Below are 20,888 nucleotides of genomic sequence, written 5' to 3' on the forward strand. Positions count from 1 at the left end.
TTCATTGTGTATTTTGGTGTTATTTTTCCATTTATATGACCAGCAATTATGGTGTATTACAGTGATATAAAAAAATGTACGTTGTAGAATGGGTGCCTCATGGCCAACATTGTCCATATATTATTGTAGGTCAGAGATTACCCATTTTAAAACGAATATCTTATACCCAGTTTACAGCAGTCTCGTATAGAATAACTGTTTTATTGAAAATATATATGCTTTTAAAAAAATTTAGAAGAATCCTTGATGTAAAGTTGTGTATTTAACATTATAGTTTTTGTTTTAGGCTTGTCTCTTTCACAACTTTAATTTTCAAATATATATCAGTAATAGATTCCAATTCGACGACGATGAATCATCGAATCTCCTAGGCATCAGATGTACAATGTGGTTTTTAATCAAATTTGTAAGTCTGTAAAATTAACATGAACATCCTTATAATATTTTAAATAGTATTTAAAATGATCTCATTGTTATTAATTATGTATTTTTCTCGGCAGAATTCTGATACAAGCTACCTTCATGGTTATGAACATTATTATGCGCTCGACAAACCGCTCATTAACATTGAGGGACAATTAATGATTGTTAAATATAACTATGGCGAACTTGAATGCGACTTTGGTGAGTTATTTTTTATATGATGTCTGAATACTTCTAAAAATATACTCCAGGTTATAATATAACAATTATATAGGTTAACTATTGTAACTACTTTTCTAGTTTTCACACGGTTTTCTTTAAAATAATTAATGTTTATCGTGTATTTCAGTGTTATACTTAGATTTGTATTATTAGCGATTACGGTATATTACAGTGAGATTCAAATATGTACTGTATAGAATGGGTGCCTCTTGACCAACATTGTCTCTATAAACTTTTCTGTCTCTCCCATCCATTCTAAAACCTACATTTCATAACCAGGCTGCAGCAGCGTCGTGTAGAATTAATGTTTCATAGAAAATGTTTAATTTTGATTTTTGTTTGAATTTTAGTCTTGAATTTGTCTAGAGTTTTCTCCACACAGTTACGCCTTAAATTTAAAACGTCTTTTTAATGATATCGTTTTTATAGGTTTATAAATTTTTTTTTATCTCCTATGTACTCAAATTAAGTCTATCACTTTGTTGTGCATATAACGATGTAACGGAGTTTTTAAATTAGTTGTATTATTAATTATTTTAGTAAATGCTACGACATATTGAAGATAGTTGTTAAAGTATTGGTACTTTGACCCAGAAAGTTTTTTTCTGTTGAATAAATATTGACTATATTCGATTATTTTTCAGTTTAAGACCACTACCCGGCGTACACGATATAAAATCAGCTGCTTTGTGTTTGACAATGCAACGTGGTTTCGTGCATTATTCGGTTGTATTTTATTCATAAACTTGCTTATGTCATTTATAATATATTATATGAATAGGTTATTTATTTTGGGAGACTTAACTTGTAAGTGTTAAAGCTTTTTTTAAATTGTTTTAATGAAATCTATGAAATTTTCAAGAGAGTTTGCAATGTGGAGATGCGTCAGACATTGGCGGTCGATTAATTTAATATTTTCTATAAACGTCGTTATACTCTCAGATACATATAAAACAAGGGGTGCATTTTCAGTGAATGTAGCAATACGTCGTAGTGATACATGTTTTAATTTAAGGTAGTTAATAGTTCACAAATAAACATGTTACGAATGTCTTTCACCCGTAGAGTGTTAAGAAAATGTCTATAATCGAATAACTTTTTAAAGAACTTTCGATTGGTTTGAGAATAATCGTTATCACTGCTTCTGTTTGAGTTTTCCCATACTGTTTTATTATTATATATGAATAAAATAATTTCGATTTTTAGACAGACACAAGCAAATGCAATTGATATCTAAAACACCCACTATTATTTCGTACCTAATAATCAATAAATAACATGTCTAGATTCAATTCTTGAAATAGTCATTATTAATTAATTAATTTTTTATATAAACATTCCATTTTTCTTACATAGTTCATTATACCTATGTATTTACGAGTATTATTATACTAACTTTGTTTTTTCACTCATGTTTTTGATGATTTTATAAACGACTAAATTTACATTGAATATCAATTCACACTACCTGCACTCTTAGGTAAATTTGTTTTTATGTACAGAATTTGATAAAGAAAAACACTTTAATAGCTAGGTTAGGCTAACTTAATAACTTAGTAACTTAGTAACTTAACCACTTTACTAATCTAACCTAACCTATCCTACCGCTGTTCACCAATCAATAATAATCACCTAATATAATATACTAATACAATATAATATTATTATAATTTCATAAAAATGGAAATTAAACTCTCGACCCTTGTAGTATGTTTTATATACATAATATTATATTCTTTTATTATTAAATTATTATACATCAATACAATAAAAAAAACAACTAAAACGTTACAACTATTACCTATACACGGGGCATAAATTTGTATGAACAATATAATACTTAAATTTGTGTTTAGTTTTGCAGTTTCGATTGTTGTCTATTGGTGCTGGTTTCCGCCTTTGCGAAAACGACACAATACGGTCTATGCCTATCTAATAACGTACCCAACGATGCCCAATAATTTTATAGGTATTATTATTATAAATTAAAATATTCTTATTGTGACGCGGATTACACATTCCAGTTAACTTTTCGTCCACACGTCGCGTTTGAGTTTCAGCATTACGAACGACACCAGCGTGAAGACGAGTATCCACGAGAAGATCGACATGAACCCAAGGTATACTGATGGATGCTGGAGACCCAGGCCCTTGGCGGTCAGTGACCTCAGGCTTTCTGTAGACATCGTCAGCGGTAAGTAGACGCTGATGCTACGCAAGAGGTAGTGGATGCCTTCAGTGGGCCACATCAGTCCTGAAACGGTAATTTTTTGTGAAAAAGGTGAAAGGTGTAGTGACAACAGTTAAGTAGCTGCTGAGGTGAAGACTGAGTTAATTGACAAAAAATATACTCTATACGGTTTCTAGTCAAATCAACGTGATAGTAACGTTAATTGGATTGCAAACCTAAATGTAACTTATCCAAAATTTAACAGTATTTTGTCAATCATACCGATGGATGTTCTTATTATAGTAATGCAATTAAGGTTTTGAAAAGTGAGTTTGGGTACCTAATTAAAATCGATTGAGTGACTATATATTTCGTTCCCCAACACCAATAAAAGTTGTTGGGATGTTCAAAATGTATGATACTTTAAACATTGATTATTCGAAGTTTAAATTAAAAATCTAAAAGTATTTATAATTCAAATGAGTGGAGTAGAGTGGCACAGGGGTACAACTCAAAATGTTGGTCCACTATACTATATATGAAAATATGCTCAACTTAACTTGAAACTCTAGAATCTATATGCTTTAAAGTTATAACTTTATAAGTTATAGGTAACTTATTAACTACCTTGAAATTTCATTTTTATGTACCTATCGAAATATTTCGAAATGTAGCTGCTCTGTTTCACATTATGAAATTATAATTAATGTAGTTTTGTTGACATTTAAGAAAGTAAAAATTAAAAAAAATTGTTTGTAACGAATTAAAATTATGTAATAAATAAATGTTTTCTAAAACTATAGGTACTACAATTTTTGAAATAATTAGTGTTTTTTGTTCAATGAATCACTTAAGTAGATTTGTATATATATTGTGTTAAGCCAATGCAATTTAAGGCAAGCATGGCACACAACGCCCAACCCACAAATCAGATCGGCTACAACACATTACTGTGATGCTCTATTATTATTATTATTATTATTATTATTATTATTAAAACTAATTTCTATATCACGGGTGCGTGTTATTTAATTTAATACCTATTCATTTATAAAAATAAGATAATTACCACATAAAAATTTCAACAGGAAATTAGTTCCAATGCCCAGGAAAGCCGCTTCCGTCGTTGTCCTGCAGATGATGGCCGTGAAAAAACCTGCGGACAAAAAAACATCGTTTAATATAATTATTATTAATTATAAATAATGTGACAAAAGTTGTGTTTATTGCGTCGGCGAATCGACGGGCACACATCCCATCATACATGTATTTGAATGTAAAATAAATACGTCATTGATCTATACCTTGAAACATGTTGCACAAAATTGGTCAAAATTATTACTATATAATAGGATCCTGAATTACTTATTATTATTCTTTAATATTTTTTCATATTTAGTTTATATTTTATTATAATTAATTTTAGCAATTTTGTAACTTTGTTACACACTGATAATCATAATATGCAGATATACCTACACTTTAATATTTATTATTTTATTACTATTATTTTTTTTTTATTTTTTTTATTTTTTTTTGAGATAAAGGCTTCAACAACAACAGGTTATTAGCCTATATAATTATTATTTTGTATGAAAATGTATACCTATTATTCGTTCAGTTTTCTTTTTACTAAAAAATATTTATAAAAAATGGTGTGATCAATATGAATGCATGTAAATGATTGTCAAATTTATCCTCCGTGACACTAATCGAATAATTTGCTATACTAATGTAACTAAAATATATTTAAGCGAACATTACAAGTTTCTATAATGAGTAATGAGTTTGCTTAAGACTTCACTAAATATCCCCTAAAAATGTATGGATAATCCTTATGAATACTAATTTACTATCGACCTATCTGCACATTTTTAAATATTAAGTACTTACTCTTTTGTATGTATTATTTAGTTAGGTATATTTACTTTGATAAATTTATTAATATTAAAATTATGATTTTAACTAATAATTTCCACTTAGAAAACGTTCAACCTTTGAATACCACAGCTAGCTAGCCTGATATACACATTTTAGTTATGATCAAATACATGTTAATGTAGTATAATATATATGTGTGTACCTTAATTATTATTTTACGATATTTTAATTGTATTATTGTTAAATAAAATATACGTACCGAAACACATTCCACCGCAACCGATCATCGTCAATAACAAAAACGACGGAAATATGTCGCCGACGAATGGATTGTCAAATATAACGAACATGACGATCATCACCAGAGTGGTTTGAATGAAGATAAATATCGTCTGCACCAATACTTGAGCCAAGGCGATTTCGATGAAATTCATTCCTACAGAGTTATTGTTCATCAATTAATAATATTATGATACCTATGGAGCCATGCAGATGCAAAGGTGAAAATAGTAAACATTTTAATTTTTGGAACTCAAGCCCCCCATAATATTTATTTAAAAACGAGGGACGTAGCAGCCCCTCTCCTCTAACTAAAGTTATTGACATATAAATACAAATTGTTGTAAACATAAATTATACATAATTTACATTGATTATAGCAAATGAAGTAGCTGTAGACAAACAAACGTCATCATATTTGTGGTAAATAGTAGGTTAATTCGATAATACCTGATAAGACTACTCTCTCAATAACCCCTCCTTCTTTTTCAGAAATGATTGTAGATCCTGTGTAGATTGCAGGGAGATAAAATGCACATCTTTAAAATAAAAAAAAAACATAATTATTAATTATTATATCACTTAAACCTAGATTAACAAATTAAATACAGTATATAAAATTATTGCATTCTATAGGCAAGCTCAAGAGTGCACAATGTTTCTGGCCAAGTGCATAAAATATTCTTACCGGATCATGGTATAATCTTTCTAATTGCCCAAAAACAAATAATGAATTATAACTTTTAAATTATTATCAATATGAATTTCACTGTTCATACATATTCAACTTAATCATGAATTGGTAGGCTACCACTCCCTGCTACTTCCCTAATGATAAAATAATGAAATATTGTTCAGATTCTATAGAAAGTGCTTATTTTCTTATCCACTAAGTGGCGTGAAACCCAAAGAGTTTGAGAGGCACTTGCACCCCCTCCCTCCCCCCCAAGGAAAAATGAATTTAAAAAACGGAAAACAATTATATTGCAAATGTAATATTGTTTTATTAACTAATAACAAAGTGAATTAACATGTTTGGAATTGCAGGGTATTAATGATGGTGGTAAATGTATACCTATGTAATATGTTTGCCCACCGTAAAAAAATCATTGGTGCCACTGATATATAGCAGGGATCAGCGGTACACGGCCCCTGTAGAAATTGAATGTGGCCTACGAGCAAACTTTTTAATTTTTATAAAAAAAAACAAACTAAGATAGTATGGACTAAAAACAGCAAATTAAAACGTTGTTGGTTTGCATATAGGTACCTTGTTAAATTAATGTACCTAACAATTATGAACTTAAATAAACTTAACTTTTACGACTGAACATTTTTATGTCAAATAACATAAGGTGGGTAGCAAATAGTGGTTCGTGAAAAATATACCTATATTTTTTTGGGGGGGCCTTCACATCAAAAGATTTCCAACTCATGCATTATAGTATAAGGTAATATACTAATATCAAATATGGATGGATGATTTAACTATGTATTATTTAAACATCGCTAAGACGAGAAAAATGTTTATTTTTTATCTACAAAAAAAAAAATCAGAAACACAATATAAATGTTTATAGCATAGTGTATTATCTTTCTAAAATAATATTATTTTTTAATATTTGATTTAAAGTGCTGTGCTTAGTGTGCTTTACTTGAAAAAGAAATAGAAGAGGTACTTTCACGAAACATGCAAAATGTACGTCCCTACTGAAGTAACAGAATATACCTACTTTTTTAATTTAAACTAATGTATTCTTGTATTTTAGGACAACTTATACTTCATTGGTAGTCTTTTGTCCCTTAAAAATCACTTATGTAGACATACAACACATGTATAGACTATAGATGGCTGAGTTAAATTATTTTGTGAAGAACTAACAAATTATATAATGAATAATGAAGATATGTGTTAAGGATCAATACACTTCTTTTTAATTCAGATAGACTGTGGAATGATTTCGTGTATGCTAACAAAAATTATTTTGGATGTTTATATTTGATTATATCCAGGAATTAAGACAGTATCTTAGTTTGTGTTTTACATAATTAACACCATTGACATAAAATAATTTATCATGTACCATTTTTTTATAACAAATGTATTAACTTTATAATTTTAAAACCGGTCGATCAGGGGCAGCAAAAGCTGCGATTTGCTGCCCATGTACTCACGCTATTGAACAATGGTTATACTTACAGTGCTATTATAGCTGGTGACGCGTAATGTATAAAACTTGGATTTTTGTTTCCATAAACAGGGTCAAGAATCTATAAAAAAAAAACCAATAAAAAATGTTCATTATTATAACGGTATCACATCTTATTTATATGTTTTGCAAATAATTCACCGACTCCTCCAAAGTCATAACACTGCACCAAAAGACAGTCATGCGTTAAATATCGATATAAATCTTTAGAAATTGTTTGAAAAATCAATATTAATATTAAAATCAACATTTTTTTTTCACCTAATTAAAAATGTAGGTATACATACTGAAATTGAAAAAAATTAAATTGATAATGTATATTATCTTAATAATCGTTGTGTAATTTGTATATTATACAAATCGGTTTATAATGTAAAAAAGTATTTTAACTAACATTTAAAATTGTACAGTTATAGTCAAAACGTCTATAATACTGTTCATCAGTAGGTAATAAATAACAACATTAGTAGGTAACTCATATTTCGTACAACAGAGAGTTACCCAATTATCCACATTTTAAGTATTATTCCAACCATTATTGTATTGGTGGGGTGCCCGAATCTCAAGTTGCCTGTATAGACGCACTGCCAACTACTCGTCACATTATTTTCATATACCTACTAAGATAATATAAAATGAACTCGTCGAGGACAATAATTTTATGTAAAATATAAACAATGCGTATAAATAATTACTATTTAATATTATTATTAAATAGTCTGCCCTCGAAAATCATCATATAATTAATAACTATGCATTGCATAATAATGTTGTCGACGTTACGGATTACATTATTTATTTGTCCATCGAAATTACGTAACTATAAAATTATATTATTATGGTCGACTGTCGTCGGTGATTTCGTACCCTTTTAATTGTGTGCTGCACATTATTAAAAGTCGAATTTGTAGACATTATTCGGAATCCGTGTAGGAAATTTTAGAAAAATATATCATTAACGACTAAATTAACAATGTACAACTGTAAAGACTATATCTGTAGCTGTAGTTGCAGTCCACTTACCCGGATTGGTGTGTTGCCGATTCTTTCTGATATATTACATTTGTTGAAAAGACTATCAACCACGTCTGTGTAGCTGTCAAAAATGTCTCTTTTTATCATGTCGTACATATACTTGTCTGAAAAATAAAATGTACTTTTGATGGAATATTTTTTTATTGTAGTGGATCCGTGGTAAAATTATTAATAAGGTTATTGAAAGTGGTTTGTTTTTAGATTTTAGACCAATAAGCGGGAGAAAAAATATATACTTACAGAAGTCCAATTTCATTTGTTCACTTTTTGTCTGTGTGTTGTAGGATATTAATATTTATTATTGTTAATACTTAATACAAAAAAAAAAGGAATTTTGAAAAATAAACTATTAAATATACTATGGGATTAAACAAAACAACAAATTAAAAATTAATATCCTATCAAAAATTCTTCCAAAAAGCGAGAAAAAAAGGTTCCAGTAAAGCCTAATTTTATTTTTGAAGACATATTTGAATTCCTTATTATCTTTCCTAGGAAATGTAAGAAATTGATTTTATATTTGTTGTATTGTTTCATTAGTAGAGAAATAAATAATTTTTTTTCAAAATTAACTTTGACTTAAGTGTTTATAAAAATAAATATTAATTAATTTCCAATAAAACACAGACAGGAAGCGAACAAATAAATATATTTTTTCAAAATTAAAATTTTACTTCTGGAAGTATATATTATCGTCCTCTTATTGATCTAAATTCAAGAAAAACCAACCAGCTTTCAACAGCCTTTATAAAAACATTGTTTTGGGCAGCCGTGGCCACCAAATATTAATTTACTAACCAATTAATTTTACCTCCATTAAATTATATTTACGCAAATTATGTATAGTGTAAAATGTAATATATAATAATTACATCATAATTTAAAAAACGAAATATGCTTTTTAGAAAGTGTGTGTTAAAGCGTTTCTACCCACTCCTCTCCCCTCCAAATGTAACATTTTGGATTTTTATAAGATTCTCCTTTCCATAATTAGCATAGCACTTCCTTCAAATTATAAAACTCAATTTTGCATTTTTTCCACTCCCGTAACTAAAGCATGCACTAAAGTAACAAGAACTATTTCGAAATCACATACCTTAAGTAATATACTTTTGAAATATCCCTACTATTTATTAATTTATTTATTTCCTATTAATATCGTCATACAGCTTTTTTATTATAATAAGCAATACAATAAGTTTAAGACATAGACAATAGACATATTACTATAAATAACAATATTAATTTCAAGCGGCAAGCCCGTGATTTGAATGCGTTCGAAACGATCATAGAGTAATGCAATTCGTGGGAACATAGATGGACAGCTGATGGACAACAGTTATATACCTCCGCATCTATCGACTTAGCTTTTAGATAGCTAATAGCTTAATTATGAAAGCTTAAGTGATTTACAAAAGTGCCCATCCACTTTTTTTATTTTTTGGTATACAATAAGTTATATCGGCTCGTTTGAAAATAATTTCTATTTATTTAATCACATAATATTTATTTAAAACATTGAAGCTAAATATTATAAAATATTGATTAGGTGCCTTCTCATATAAAGTATAATTATTGACAGTAAAAATACGACCAGTTTTTGGTAGCTGGTTCTTATGCTTGACGGTATATTCTATATAAATGGTCAATATAGTATAGGTATATAATACCAATAAATCATATACCTATTTACCTATAGACTAATGTCCTAGCCCCGTGGTGGTAGTTATTTAAAAATTCCCGAATGTGGTAGGATGAGAAGGGGCACTTTCCCTCTTTCCAGATGTAATATTAATGTAATCATTATCACTAGTAAACAGGTAGTTGTTGTATTTTGATTAAAAACAAACATATCAATTTCATATGTCCAATTTGTCATCAAATTACTAACAATGGCTACTGGAGTCATTAAAATGTATAACAAACGAAATAGCTTACATACAGCTTTCATGTCATAATGATTAAATATTAAAATAAATCACTATAGGTAGTTCGTAAAAAAGAATTATTATAATTTACATAGGCATATTTGTGCCACCTGCAGTATAATATTTAGTATTTACACCCACTCACTTTCGAGAGCATTACGCAGTTGCATCACTTTTGGCAACCCGTTTTGGCGCCACAATAAACAATAGTAGTATATTAAATATTAATCTCATGTTCTTACTTGTATTGTCAATCCATGCTTGGATCGATCCCATGTCAAATATGTTGTTGTCCGAGATATCTCCCCCTTCATTAAAACGGGTTGCTAAATTAGTACTGAAGTTTTTCGAAAAATGAAGGAATCCCCAGACTTTGTTTTCTGACACTGCATACTGACCATCTTCCGAATTGGAATATTCAACCTGCAATGTGAAAAAAAAATATTATATACAGTGTGATTCACCAGGCATATTTATTTTTTAAATGGAATTCCTTGACATTTTTAGGTACAATTACTTCAAAAGTCAAAACCATGTTTTAAGATTCTCGAGATTTTTTTGTACTACCTACTTAAAGAGTGTCCTGTAGCTATACAAACTTCTGCTTTTTAAACGAGAACCCCTTTTTTACTTTAAGTTATTTTATAGATAATTTTTATAATTGTATGTATCTAATTCAAAATTCAAACTAGTAGTTTTTTAGTTATACAAATGTTTATATTCAAGATGATCATTCCTAAAAATGGTTTTACAAAAATAAAAATAAATGTTGTATCAGATTTATTATTTGTTATTTGTTTTGAATTTCATTTTTATAAATTATAAATATTGATGGATTAATATACATTATTAACATTTTTAAATAACCATGATGGCCCCAATCTTCCAAACCCGTTATAATGGACCTGTTATTCTTAATATAATAATACACAAAGTTAAATAACTCAAAAACTACTCGTTTAAATTTTAATTTTGATACGTCAACGTTTTCAGAAAAATAATTCGCTAAATTAATTAGGAACACTAGAAAAGTGAGATGGTAATTTTAAATACAGAAGTTTATATTTCTACAGGATATTCCTGAAGCAGTAGGTACAAGAAATCTCGATGATTTAAAAATATAAAATATTTTAAGTATAAATAAAAATTCCAAAAATCAAATTTTGGATTACCTTGTATAATGTATACACTTTATTTCCATAATATAGGCAAATATTTAATATATTATATGAATTTGACACCCAAATTGCTTATAGGTTTATCGAATATTATGTATATATTATTTTACATTCTATAAAGATTTTATAAACTCATATAAAAGACACTATAATATATATTACATCCAAAACAAAAAAATATATTTCAGCTGAAATGTAACTTAAGACGGGTTTCAGCAGTCGTAAATTTTAACACACAATAGGCACATCTAAAATGTGGAAGAGACGTGATGTACATCTTAGTTCAAAATATGTCATGTGTTCGAAGGTCCCTTAAAATTATGTTAAAAGTCAAACGTAGAGTTCTCTATTGCATTATACATTTCGGCATTGAACTGTGATAATAATATACTGTTTTAATTTACAGTGTTACTTTGCCGTTTACCGTGTCGATATTTAATTTTTATCTCGAATAGCTATACGTGCTCAGAATTCCGGTTACTCGACGCTGACATTTTTATTTAGTAAATAATTATGACTAATAAGTGTAATTTTTTTATTTTAACTTATAGTAGTTTGTCAATGACTAGACATCTCATATTGCTGTAATTTGATACGGACGATATTACTGAGTAACACTCTCGATCACTTTTCGACGAGTTAAAATAATAAATTATTAAGCATGTTACCAGAAAAAAGTTTTATAATTATAAATATTATTTGTATTTCGATATTATTAATTACTAGCTTATCCTGCACTACGTTTTTGTGGATTTTGCTCCTTAAACTCCGTTAAATGTAAACTGAACAGTTGTTGAAAAAATAAAAAATACAGATCTAAAATTAAATTAAATTATAATAACTTATTTCTTTTTTACATCCATATGGAAATAATATATAAATTTAAAAAATATTTATTTCTCACGATCTAACAAATCCTTGTGGGAGAAACTCTAGTGTTAAAATGCAAAATGTAAGAAATTTGTTTCGAGGTGCATATCCTTCGTTTAATCATGTTCGAATGCAGCCAATCAACAGGTTGTTAATTATTATAATTTATTATTTTTCAACTAGATATATTATAAGTTATGTACCCCTGCAGTCATAGAATAATAATAACTACCAGAGTAGAGGCAAATCGTTAGTGATAAGCTATGTAGATCGTAAAACAATACTGCAGATAAGCAAATAAAAACTATACTAACAATTTATGAAAACCGTTGAAATGCCAGAAAAGTTTAAGAAAAAACTGTCAAAGACCTCTAAAAATTATTATGGAAAAATTAAAAAATGATAAATTAATACATATTTTCCAAATTACCTGAAACTTTCTGAAAATAAAAATAGGTTATTCACTCTTAAAATAATTTAAAAGAGTGTATAAAAAAATCACAATCACAAAAATAAAAACAATAAACAAAGAATTATTTGAAACCAAAACCATTTTTAGTAATAAATTAAGCTATAATAATATGACCAACGAAGTACGGACTAACTTCTTCAAAACTATACCTAACTACCTAAGAGTCAAATACAGATTGAACTTTTAGTTTCAGCATATAGGTACTTAAGTATACACGTTAAAAAAAACCCAAAATAAATAGGGTGTCCAAAAAAGTAGATTATAGAAATGCAGTAACAGCTTTTACTACTTTATTTCTGACTTTTCATGGGCGGGGAATGTTTTATTCCAAAAAAAACATTATTTCAGTTAATATTAACTCTAAACAAGATTTAAAAAAAATTTAATTTGGATATTCCCAGTTTTTGATACCTATTGATAGCTGCTAATAATATTATCTTTCTTATTTTTTTTAACTAGCATTTTGAATAAGCAACTTTTTGAACACGACATTCAAACCGATGACCCGAGTTTTTAAAAGTCCTATAAGTCACCCAAAGTACGTACATAAAAAAACATTCAAACACAAAAATCTGTGTCAACAGTAATGAAAGTATCTGTTTGTAAATATTACCAATTCAAAAGTCTTTTCTTTTAATCTTTCCAATACTAGGCAACTGACCGGCACGCCTCCATCCAAAAAACAATTTTTCGTCTGCGTCAACGAACACGTACCTGTTTGACTCACTGGCTCATCATTTAATATACCTAATGTCAAATGTTTCGGATCATGGCCACAGGCGACGTTGAATAAAACTGTCTGTATCAGTGGTAAGAAGATCACAAATAGAGTAAACCTTTAAAAACAGTATATAATAAAACAAAACAATGAATTCTTTATTTATTGTTTATGATTATCTACAGGTAGTCACTTATTTAGTGAATAAGAAGTAGCATACAAATATTATAGACCTGATTCATGCTCACCTCAATTTCGGCTTTAAAAATTAAATTGTTCAAATTCTGATTTTTGGATTTTTTAAATGTACCCAAACACCATATTTTAAAATACTAATAGTATAGTACTAGTATTTTTAAATACTGGTGATTCAAACTTTAGTATTTAATATGAAAACCCTTCTCTTTTAATGTAAACTATTAAGTGAATTTTTTTTTTTGAAAATGTTGATGTATCTTATTCCAAAAATAAACGAGTACTTTCTCAGTTGTTCAATTTTATTTTAATATGGATAATGTATAGTCTTGAAAAATGGTTTACAACTGTATAAAATATATGTAATATTGGATTTAGTATTTATTATAATATTTCATGTTGGATGATTTGTACAAATCATTAATGCTGATACATAATTATTTTTTACTAAAATTGTCTTATTCCAGTAGTCCCTTATCTTCCAAACCCATTATAATGGAACTACATTATCCTTAGTATACATAAAGTTAAATAACTCAAAAACTACATGTTTGGATTTTGATTCTGGTACGGCAAAACAAAAAAAGAAATTTGTATCTCCTTCACTCCTTACAAATAGTTAAAAAAATCTCAAATATTTGAAAAATTGATCTTAAATAGTAATACTTTTTTGAAAATTCCAAAATCAAATTTTGAAATACTACATTATTGAAGAAAAAGGGAGTTGTATGAATCACTCTATATATACATTAATTAAATAATATTATAATATTGTACTCACGGTATGTTTCTTCTCAACAGGTAAATGTTTTTACACACCTGAGCTTTGAAACGCCCAAACGTGAATAATGTGTTGTTTAACAGTGGCGGTGGGGGCAAATCTCGAGCGTAAGAAAACCTTCTTGTAGGCTGCAGGAGAAACGCAAAATATTGAATAAATAATTAGTATTAAATTGTCACAATTTTGTAGTTATATTATAGATTATTGGAAATACCGATTATAAAATTATTATTATACCAACGTCTTTAACTGAATCAAAATAATATTACATTAGTTTATGCCTCCTTCCAATGACTTATTGTAACATAAATAAAAATAAAAGGCATTTACAGAAAAATGTTAGATAAACTAAACATTATTACAACTTGTATGTATAGCATATTATATTTATGCGTAACCGTGCAAGTTATTAACTTTATACATATTATTTATTCATTAAATAATAACATTATATTATTATATAGTATACTAAACATTAAGTAATACATAGCATGATATGTTGCAATTGTTGGAGGGTTAAGGATTGTGTAAAAAAAATTCTTAGTCATTAGAAAATAAAACAAGCAAGTGACAATAGTATCTATAATTAGTATCAAACATTGATTATTAAACCCATATGGCTATATTTACTTATCATACAGGGAAAATCGTCTTACATAATACATATATTATTTTCAAAAAAACTCTATTGTTCCGTACTTGTTTCACTGGTATTTTGAAACTATTTGTCTTGGCCACTTGGTTTTGGCAAATCTTTAAAAATGCTTCCTCCAAATACGAACAATTGCACGAAGTCAATAGTTCCGTTGGCGTTGCTTCGGAAAGAAGAGTACCTTTTCTCATTAGACCTATCTATAAACAAAATATATGTTTGTTTATAATTGTGTACATGCATTCTACTAAAGAAAGTTGATGAAAATCGTCTCACCATTTGTGACTGTTTTGCTTCTTCGATATAGTGCGTGGTGATTATCACTGTTTTACCTTCATTCGATGTCAAATCCAAAAGAAGTTCCCAAATGCTAGAAATCCAAATCGCAGTTAGTACATGTGGAATAAACACATACATTTATTTTCACTTAATCTAATATTTTATAATTATTGTATTAAGTTACCTAACCTAACCTAACCTAACCTATATGCAATATATATTACGTGACGTATAACCATGGCCCTAAATAGTATTTAATAGTTACATGGGCTGAAGTCCTAGAAAATCAAAGAAATTAAAAATAAGCCATGGGCCTTGAAAGCCCTCCCCCATTATGAGAGTCATAAGTGTTAAGTAATTATAGGGACTAGAGAGACCTGTAAAATAAAAGTTAAAAATAAACCAAAGAGGAAAAGCGTATACCCACTCCCCCATTACGTCATTAAAAATTATATAAGTATAATATAATATACATTTTAACCGTATAAATGTATAATATATGCATATTTAGATGCAAATGTTTTAAAAATATCATTATCGTCAATTTAATAAAATTCCCTTTCTATATTTTTACCATAGCAAGATCACTAAATCTGTTTTGTGTGATATCGGATCACTTCCCCGTCTACCATTTTTCCGTAACCAGTTCCTAATAACCACTTAACCGTAAGACATTTTAATATACATTTGTAAGAGTATAAAAATTAATTTTAAAATAAAATATAAAAATGTTTAATCTATAGATCACGTAAACATAATATATATTATATAATGCATTAAGGCTATATAAAACTATAGTTGACCTGAAGTATGTTTTGATTTACCTCATTAATAAACTTGTACAATGCACATCCTCAATATTAATACATTTTATTAATACTCACATATTTAATTATATTATTAAATAATTTATACATTAAACCCATGACAGTTTATGTGAGGTTAGATTTTAACCAGGAAGGGCTAACAAGTAAAATCTTAAAGGAGAGCTAAAAAAAGTCTATGGCAAGCTTAGCCCTTTAGCTCCACCTAGTTACCGCCTATTTGTATTACCTATGGTTATACACTGGCTACAGAGTATAAACTATGTGCACTGTACATTTATGTTGATACCTATTTTATACTAATGTAAATATGTAATTTTATTAAACTCAGATTTAATTACCTTTGGCTAATTAGAGGATCCAGACCAACTGTAGGTTCATCTAAAATCAACAGTTTTGGGTCGTGGAGCATCGCTACAGCAAGGGACACTCTTCTTTGTTGACCACCACTTTGTTAAAAAAATAAAATTTATCACAACATCTTTATAGTAATTAGCAACATTAATCGTGAACGACGTTTGTCAAATTGCCTACTAGGTACTTACCTAATCTCGTTTAGACTTAGGCTGTACGATGGCAATTTCAAGAGCTCCTTTAATTCTCGGCCTCTTGTTTCGATAACATCATTTGACAAATTAAATATGTAACCATAGTACGTGAACGTTTCCTTTATAGATAATTCATTGTGCAATGCCAATTCCTTTAGAAATACAGACGGAGGAAAGTAATATTAATTAATAAAAATAATATTCGTTAAGGTGATTTAGTGCCATTACTTGTGGCATATATCCGATGTCGGATATGTGTTTGCCTTTAAGTTTGATCTCTCCGGAATCTAAATGTAAACGACCGACGATACAGCTCAGTAGAGTCGTTTTTCCACAGCCACTGGGTCCCAATAGCCCATATCTAAAAATTAACAATAGGTACAAATTTAGTTTTTGTCCGAATTAATAGTATTTTTCTCACATGCCATAAGTTTCAAATTTGGATACGTATTAAGTAATAGAAATCATTTGATGTGACATTCATGAATAATTAACGAGCTCGACGGAGAATATTTTTTAACCACATATGTTTAAACTATCATGATTTTATATTTTATTAATAGATTAATATTTTTATTTTTAACTGTTCCATAATATTCGTGCAAAACGATTTTTTTCATTTATGTATAATTATTACATATTGATTGATGATTAGTGTTTTAATCAGAATACAATCATATCACAGACACGGATCTAATGATGGTGGAGAAGGTTACCTCCCCACTTCCTCCAACACAGTTTCTTTACATAGGTTTGCATTATGTATAATATGTATATACTATATAATATAATATATTGGATCCAATTTTTTCTTTTGCATATTCTTGGAGGGTAAGTAGCCAAGGTACATTTTGTTGCTTTTACGTATTATGTTACAATTTAGGCAGCATAGTCGTAAGTATAAAGACAAGTTTTCCCTCCCCCAGTGAAACATTTTAAGATTCACTCCTGTTACATATCATAGACGTTAGCTATCTTAAAATTGTAAATGTAACAAAAATAAAGACTTTAATGCCTTCTGATATCCGATTTTCAAAACGAGTTTATCGTAAAACCTATAATAGATAAAATTCCAGTGGAGATTGGGTTACGATCAAATCACCACCAACAATTGTTTTATTATATCGCAGTGTATCTACATTCAGTAAAATATTATTAACAAGTATCGATTAAAAATAATTACAATATTAGGTATATATATTGTAATATTTATATATTGCTATAAAATGCATGGTGGAGTATTAAAGGATCACAAAAAACAAAAAATAAGTTTTTTAATTTGAAAGAATGTTCATTTCTAAGAATAATAGTGTAGGTTTAAGGTTCCTACTAATATTATTCAATGAGTTATTTTCATTGAGTTCTCGTAAAAACTAAAAAGACGCTTGGGGTTTTTGGGCTAGGATCTAGGTAATTGCCTATCTTATACGTGTACTTAACGAAAATAATTACATTAAAAATAAAATGTTTTGGTTGTCAAACCGTTGTGTAAAGTGAGCAACTTTTACACGAGTAATATATAGAGGTTATGCCGAGCCCGACACAGTAACGTCAAGTGAATATTCTAGATATTATCCGAAAATGTCCGGAAATATCTTTAAATAACTTTTTTTTTTGGATTCTGATAAAATCGTTTTAGTAGTTCTAACTATGGTGATTTCGCATTTAATAACAATTTAAAGAACATTTTTTTTCGTGTTGTCTGCTCCTTTAATATTTATTAGCTAATTAAAGATTACAGTAATCAATGTAAAAACGGACACGATTTCTGCCATTATGGACATTTATAATTCTACGTAATCATAGGTGAAACACTCGACAATCGTACCATAATATTCACGCAAACTTGGATAATGTAATGAAAACCATTAGTGCAATATTGTCAATATACCTATTACTTTTTATTGTTTGAAATATTATCATATAATACGAATTATGTTTCAATAAGGAGCTAGACAATTTGAAACGTTCAACTACGAAATAATATTAAGCTGGAGTGCAACAAACACATGAAAAAGTGAAAACAAATTGAAATGTTAAATGTCTACCAATAATCAGATATAAGTTGAACAACAATTTTTTTTAACTTGAACATTTTTTTTTTTACTATTATAAATAAATAATCTACTTAACAATTAATACCAAAGTTGTTGCCTTATCCTTTAACAATAATATTCATATTATAATAGCAACCAGCTTACTGTGACACTTGGATAGAACTAATAGTCCGAAATAACATAATATTATGTTTTTCTGGATCTAACATAAAATAAACACTTTTGCACCTGAATGTTTTAAAAAATATTTAGTACATATTAATAATATGCATATGATAATTATTATTAACAAACGCAGCTCCGAAAAATGAGGGAGATGATCAGAGGTGCAATTGTTTTCAAATTTTTCGATGCTCCTATACAGACATTTTATAAACTTATACTTCAATAATATATTATTAGTAGTATAATGATAATACCGCAAAATTATTTATGACCATACTTCATTTGAGCAAAATAATGTAACCATCCACTAGACTTATTTTCTGCTCGTGTTTTATTACAAATTTACAATTTTTAATAATCTATTTATTGGAATATTCTATATTACGTATGCTTATGCATTATTAAAATAATAAATATATTAGGCAATATAGTTTTTTATCTAATACTTTATTATAATAAATATAATAACATTGATTGCTTTTAAAGTTCATGGTACAGTGGTCAGTGGTATAGAAGTGCAGCACTGCAAGTGCAGGAAGACCAGTCCAGATATTGCAAAGACCAATCAATCAGATGCATAGCGATGTATTTTAAAACGCTTATGATATAATTATTTTTAAAGCTTAAGCACACGCCCATATATCAAAGCGTATTATTAGAAAAATTATCCAACCATTAATTTACCTATATGACATTTGTCATATAAATAAGACATAACCAACTCCCGGTGCCTCCGTAATCGATCGTATTATATTATTATACAAGACTGTGCTGGTTATTTGAGCCCCTGACATAATATAACAGTAGGTACATAAGTAGGTTAGGTACCTACATAAATAATCCATACATTTAAAATTATTAAATAACATAGTAATTCATCTTTAAGAATTTTTCGAAATTCTTACTAATATAATATAAAATAACACAGTATACATTATATAAAACTAAAAATCATTTTTATAATCATAAAGACTTTGTAACAGTAGAACACAGACAAACTCAGAGGCTGTTGCTGCTACTGCACTTTTCGGAATAGCTGTAGGTATAGCTGATTTTCAAAATCAAGTGAAATGTGCTTCAAGTCAATAAATTGATCTTGTGGAGAAAAATGAAGGTAGTAAGGTTCATATTAATCTTGAGGGTTTTATTTTAGTGCATATTACAACTGATAAGTATAATATTAATAAACGTAAATTTCACTGTGGGGATAACAACGTAATTGCCTAATAAAACAATGACTCACTTATTCGCAGTGGGTAGTCAAAATATTGTTTTTAAGCAAAGCAACAGTCCCAAAATTAATAAAAATTAGGTGCCAAATTATGTTTAAGGAAAAATTATTTGATTTTTACAGTAGGTAACTTAAGAGTAAAACGTTATAAGACGTGACTACCTACAAAAAAATAAAATTTAACCTTATAATTATTTGCTAAAATCGCATAATGAATTTACTTATGGGCACTGGTCTCAGTAAATCAGTCAGTCAGGTCTTCTTATTTTATGTATATATAGATACAGGAGATAATATGATAATAATATATTGTCATATTGATACACCCATTTATTGTTAATGTATAATACCTACGTGTTTACTGTTCAGGCGCATACATCTTAATTCATTTGTGCTCAAGGTTGGACGATTCGCTTATACTTGTATTTATTATATTTGTAAAAATGTTCCAAATATCTATAATAAATATTAGATTCAATGTTACATCTATTTCAGATTTCAACTAAACTATGTTTAAGCACTTTTATCTTTGAAATACATTTTAGTAACTGAGAAAATACTCGTCCAAATTTTGAACTAGGTTATTCCTAGACCAATTAAAACAAAAATTATTCACTAAATAATTAACAGTAAGAGCTACTAGTTAGTTAAGTTAAGACTTTAAGATATAAGGACATTCGAAAGTAATTTTCTAAACAGTATATTTAACACTAAAAGTTTGAAGTTAATAAGGAGAAAAATATTAACTTAATTAAGTCGATAAAAAATTC

At 28.2% G+C, this 20,888-nt stretch overlaps 1 protein-coding gene across 2 annotated transcripts in view; it reads right to left on the reverse strand.

Moving 5' to 3' along the window:
- Positions 1-2,353: 2,353 nt before the first annotated feature.
- Positions 2,354-20,888, reverse strand: part of LOC111040875 (ABC transporter G family member 23-like) — a 59,281-nt gene continuing 40,746 nt past the window's right edge. For both annotated transcript variants that reach the window (XM_022324939.1, XM_022324937.1), the window contains exons 2-15: positions 16,894-17,026; positions 16,663-16,817; positions 16,459-16,566; positions 15,291-15,384; positions 15,062-15,214; positions 14,363-14,490; positions 13,282-13,504; positions 10,391-10,571; positions 8,209-8,324; positions 7,176-7,246; positions 5,426-5,514; positions 4,956-5,132; positions 3,885-3,971; positions 2,354-2,899 (exon numbers count right to left, since the gene is read on the reverse strand). In XM_022324939.1, coding sequence (XP_022180631.1) covers positions 2,670-2,899; positions 3,885-3,971; positions 4,956-5,132; positions 5,426-5,514; positions 7,176-7,246; positions 8,209-8,324; positions 10,391-10,571; positions 13,282-13,504; positions 14,363-14,490; positions 15,062-15,214; positions 15,291-15,384; positions 16,459-16,566; positions 16,663-16,817; positions 16,894-17,026 — 1,945 coding nt within the window. In that variant the 3' untranslated portion in view covers positions 2,354-2,669. The remainder of the gene's footprint in view (positions 2,900-3,884; positions 3,972-4,955; positions 5,133-5,425; positions 5,515-7,175; positions 7,247-8,208; positions 8,325-10,390; positions 10,572-13,281; positions 13,505-14,362; positions 14,491-15,061; positions 15,215-15,290; positions 15,385-16,458; positions 16,567-16,662; positions 16,818-16,893; positions 17,027-20,888) is intronic.

Source organism: Myzus persicae, unplaced genomic scaffold (assembly GCF_001856785.1).
Source record: "Myzus persicae strain clone G006 unplaced genomic scaffold, MPER_G0061.0, whole genome shotgun sequence".
Taxonomy (NCBI): domain Eukaryota; kingdom Metazoa; phylum Arthropoda; class Insecta; order Hemiptera; family Aphididae; genus Myzus; species Myzus persicae.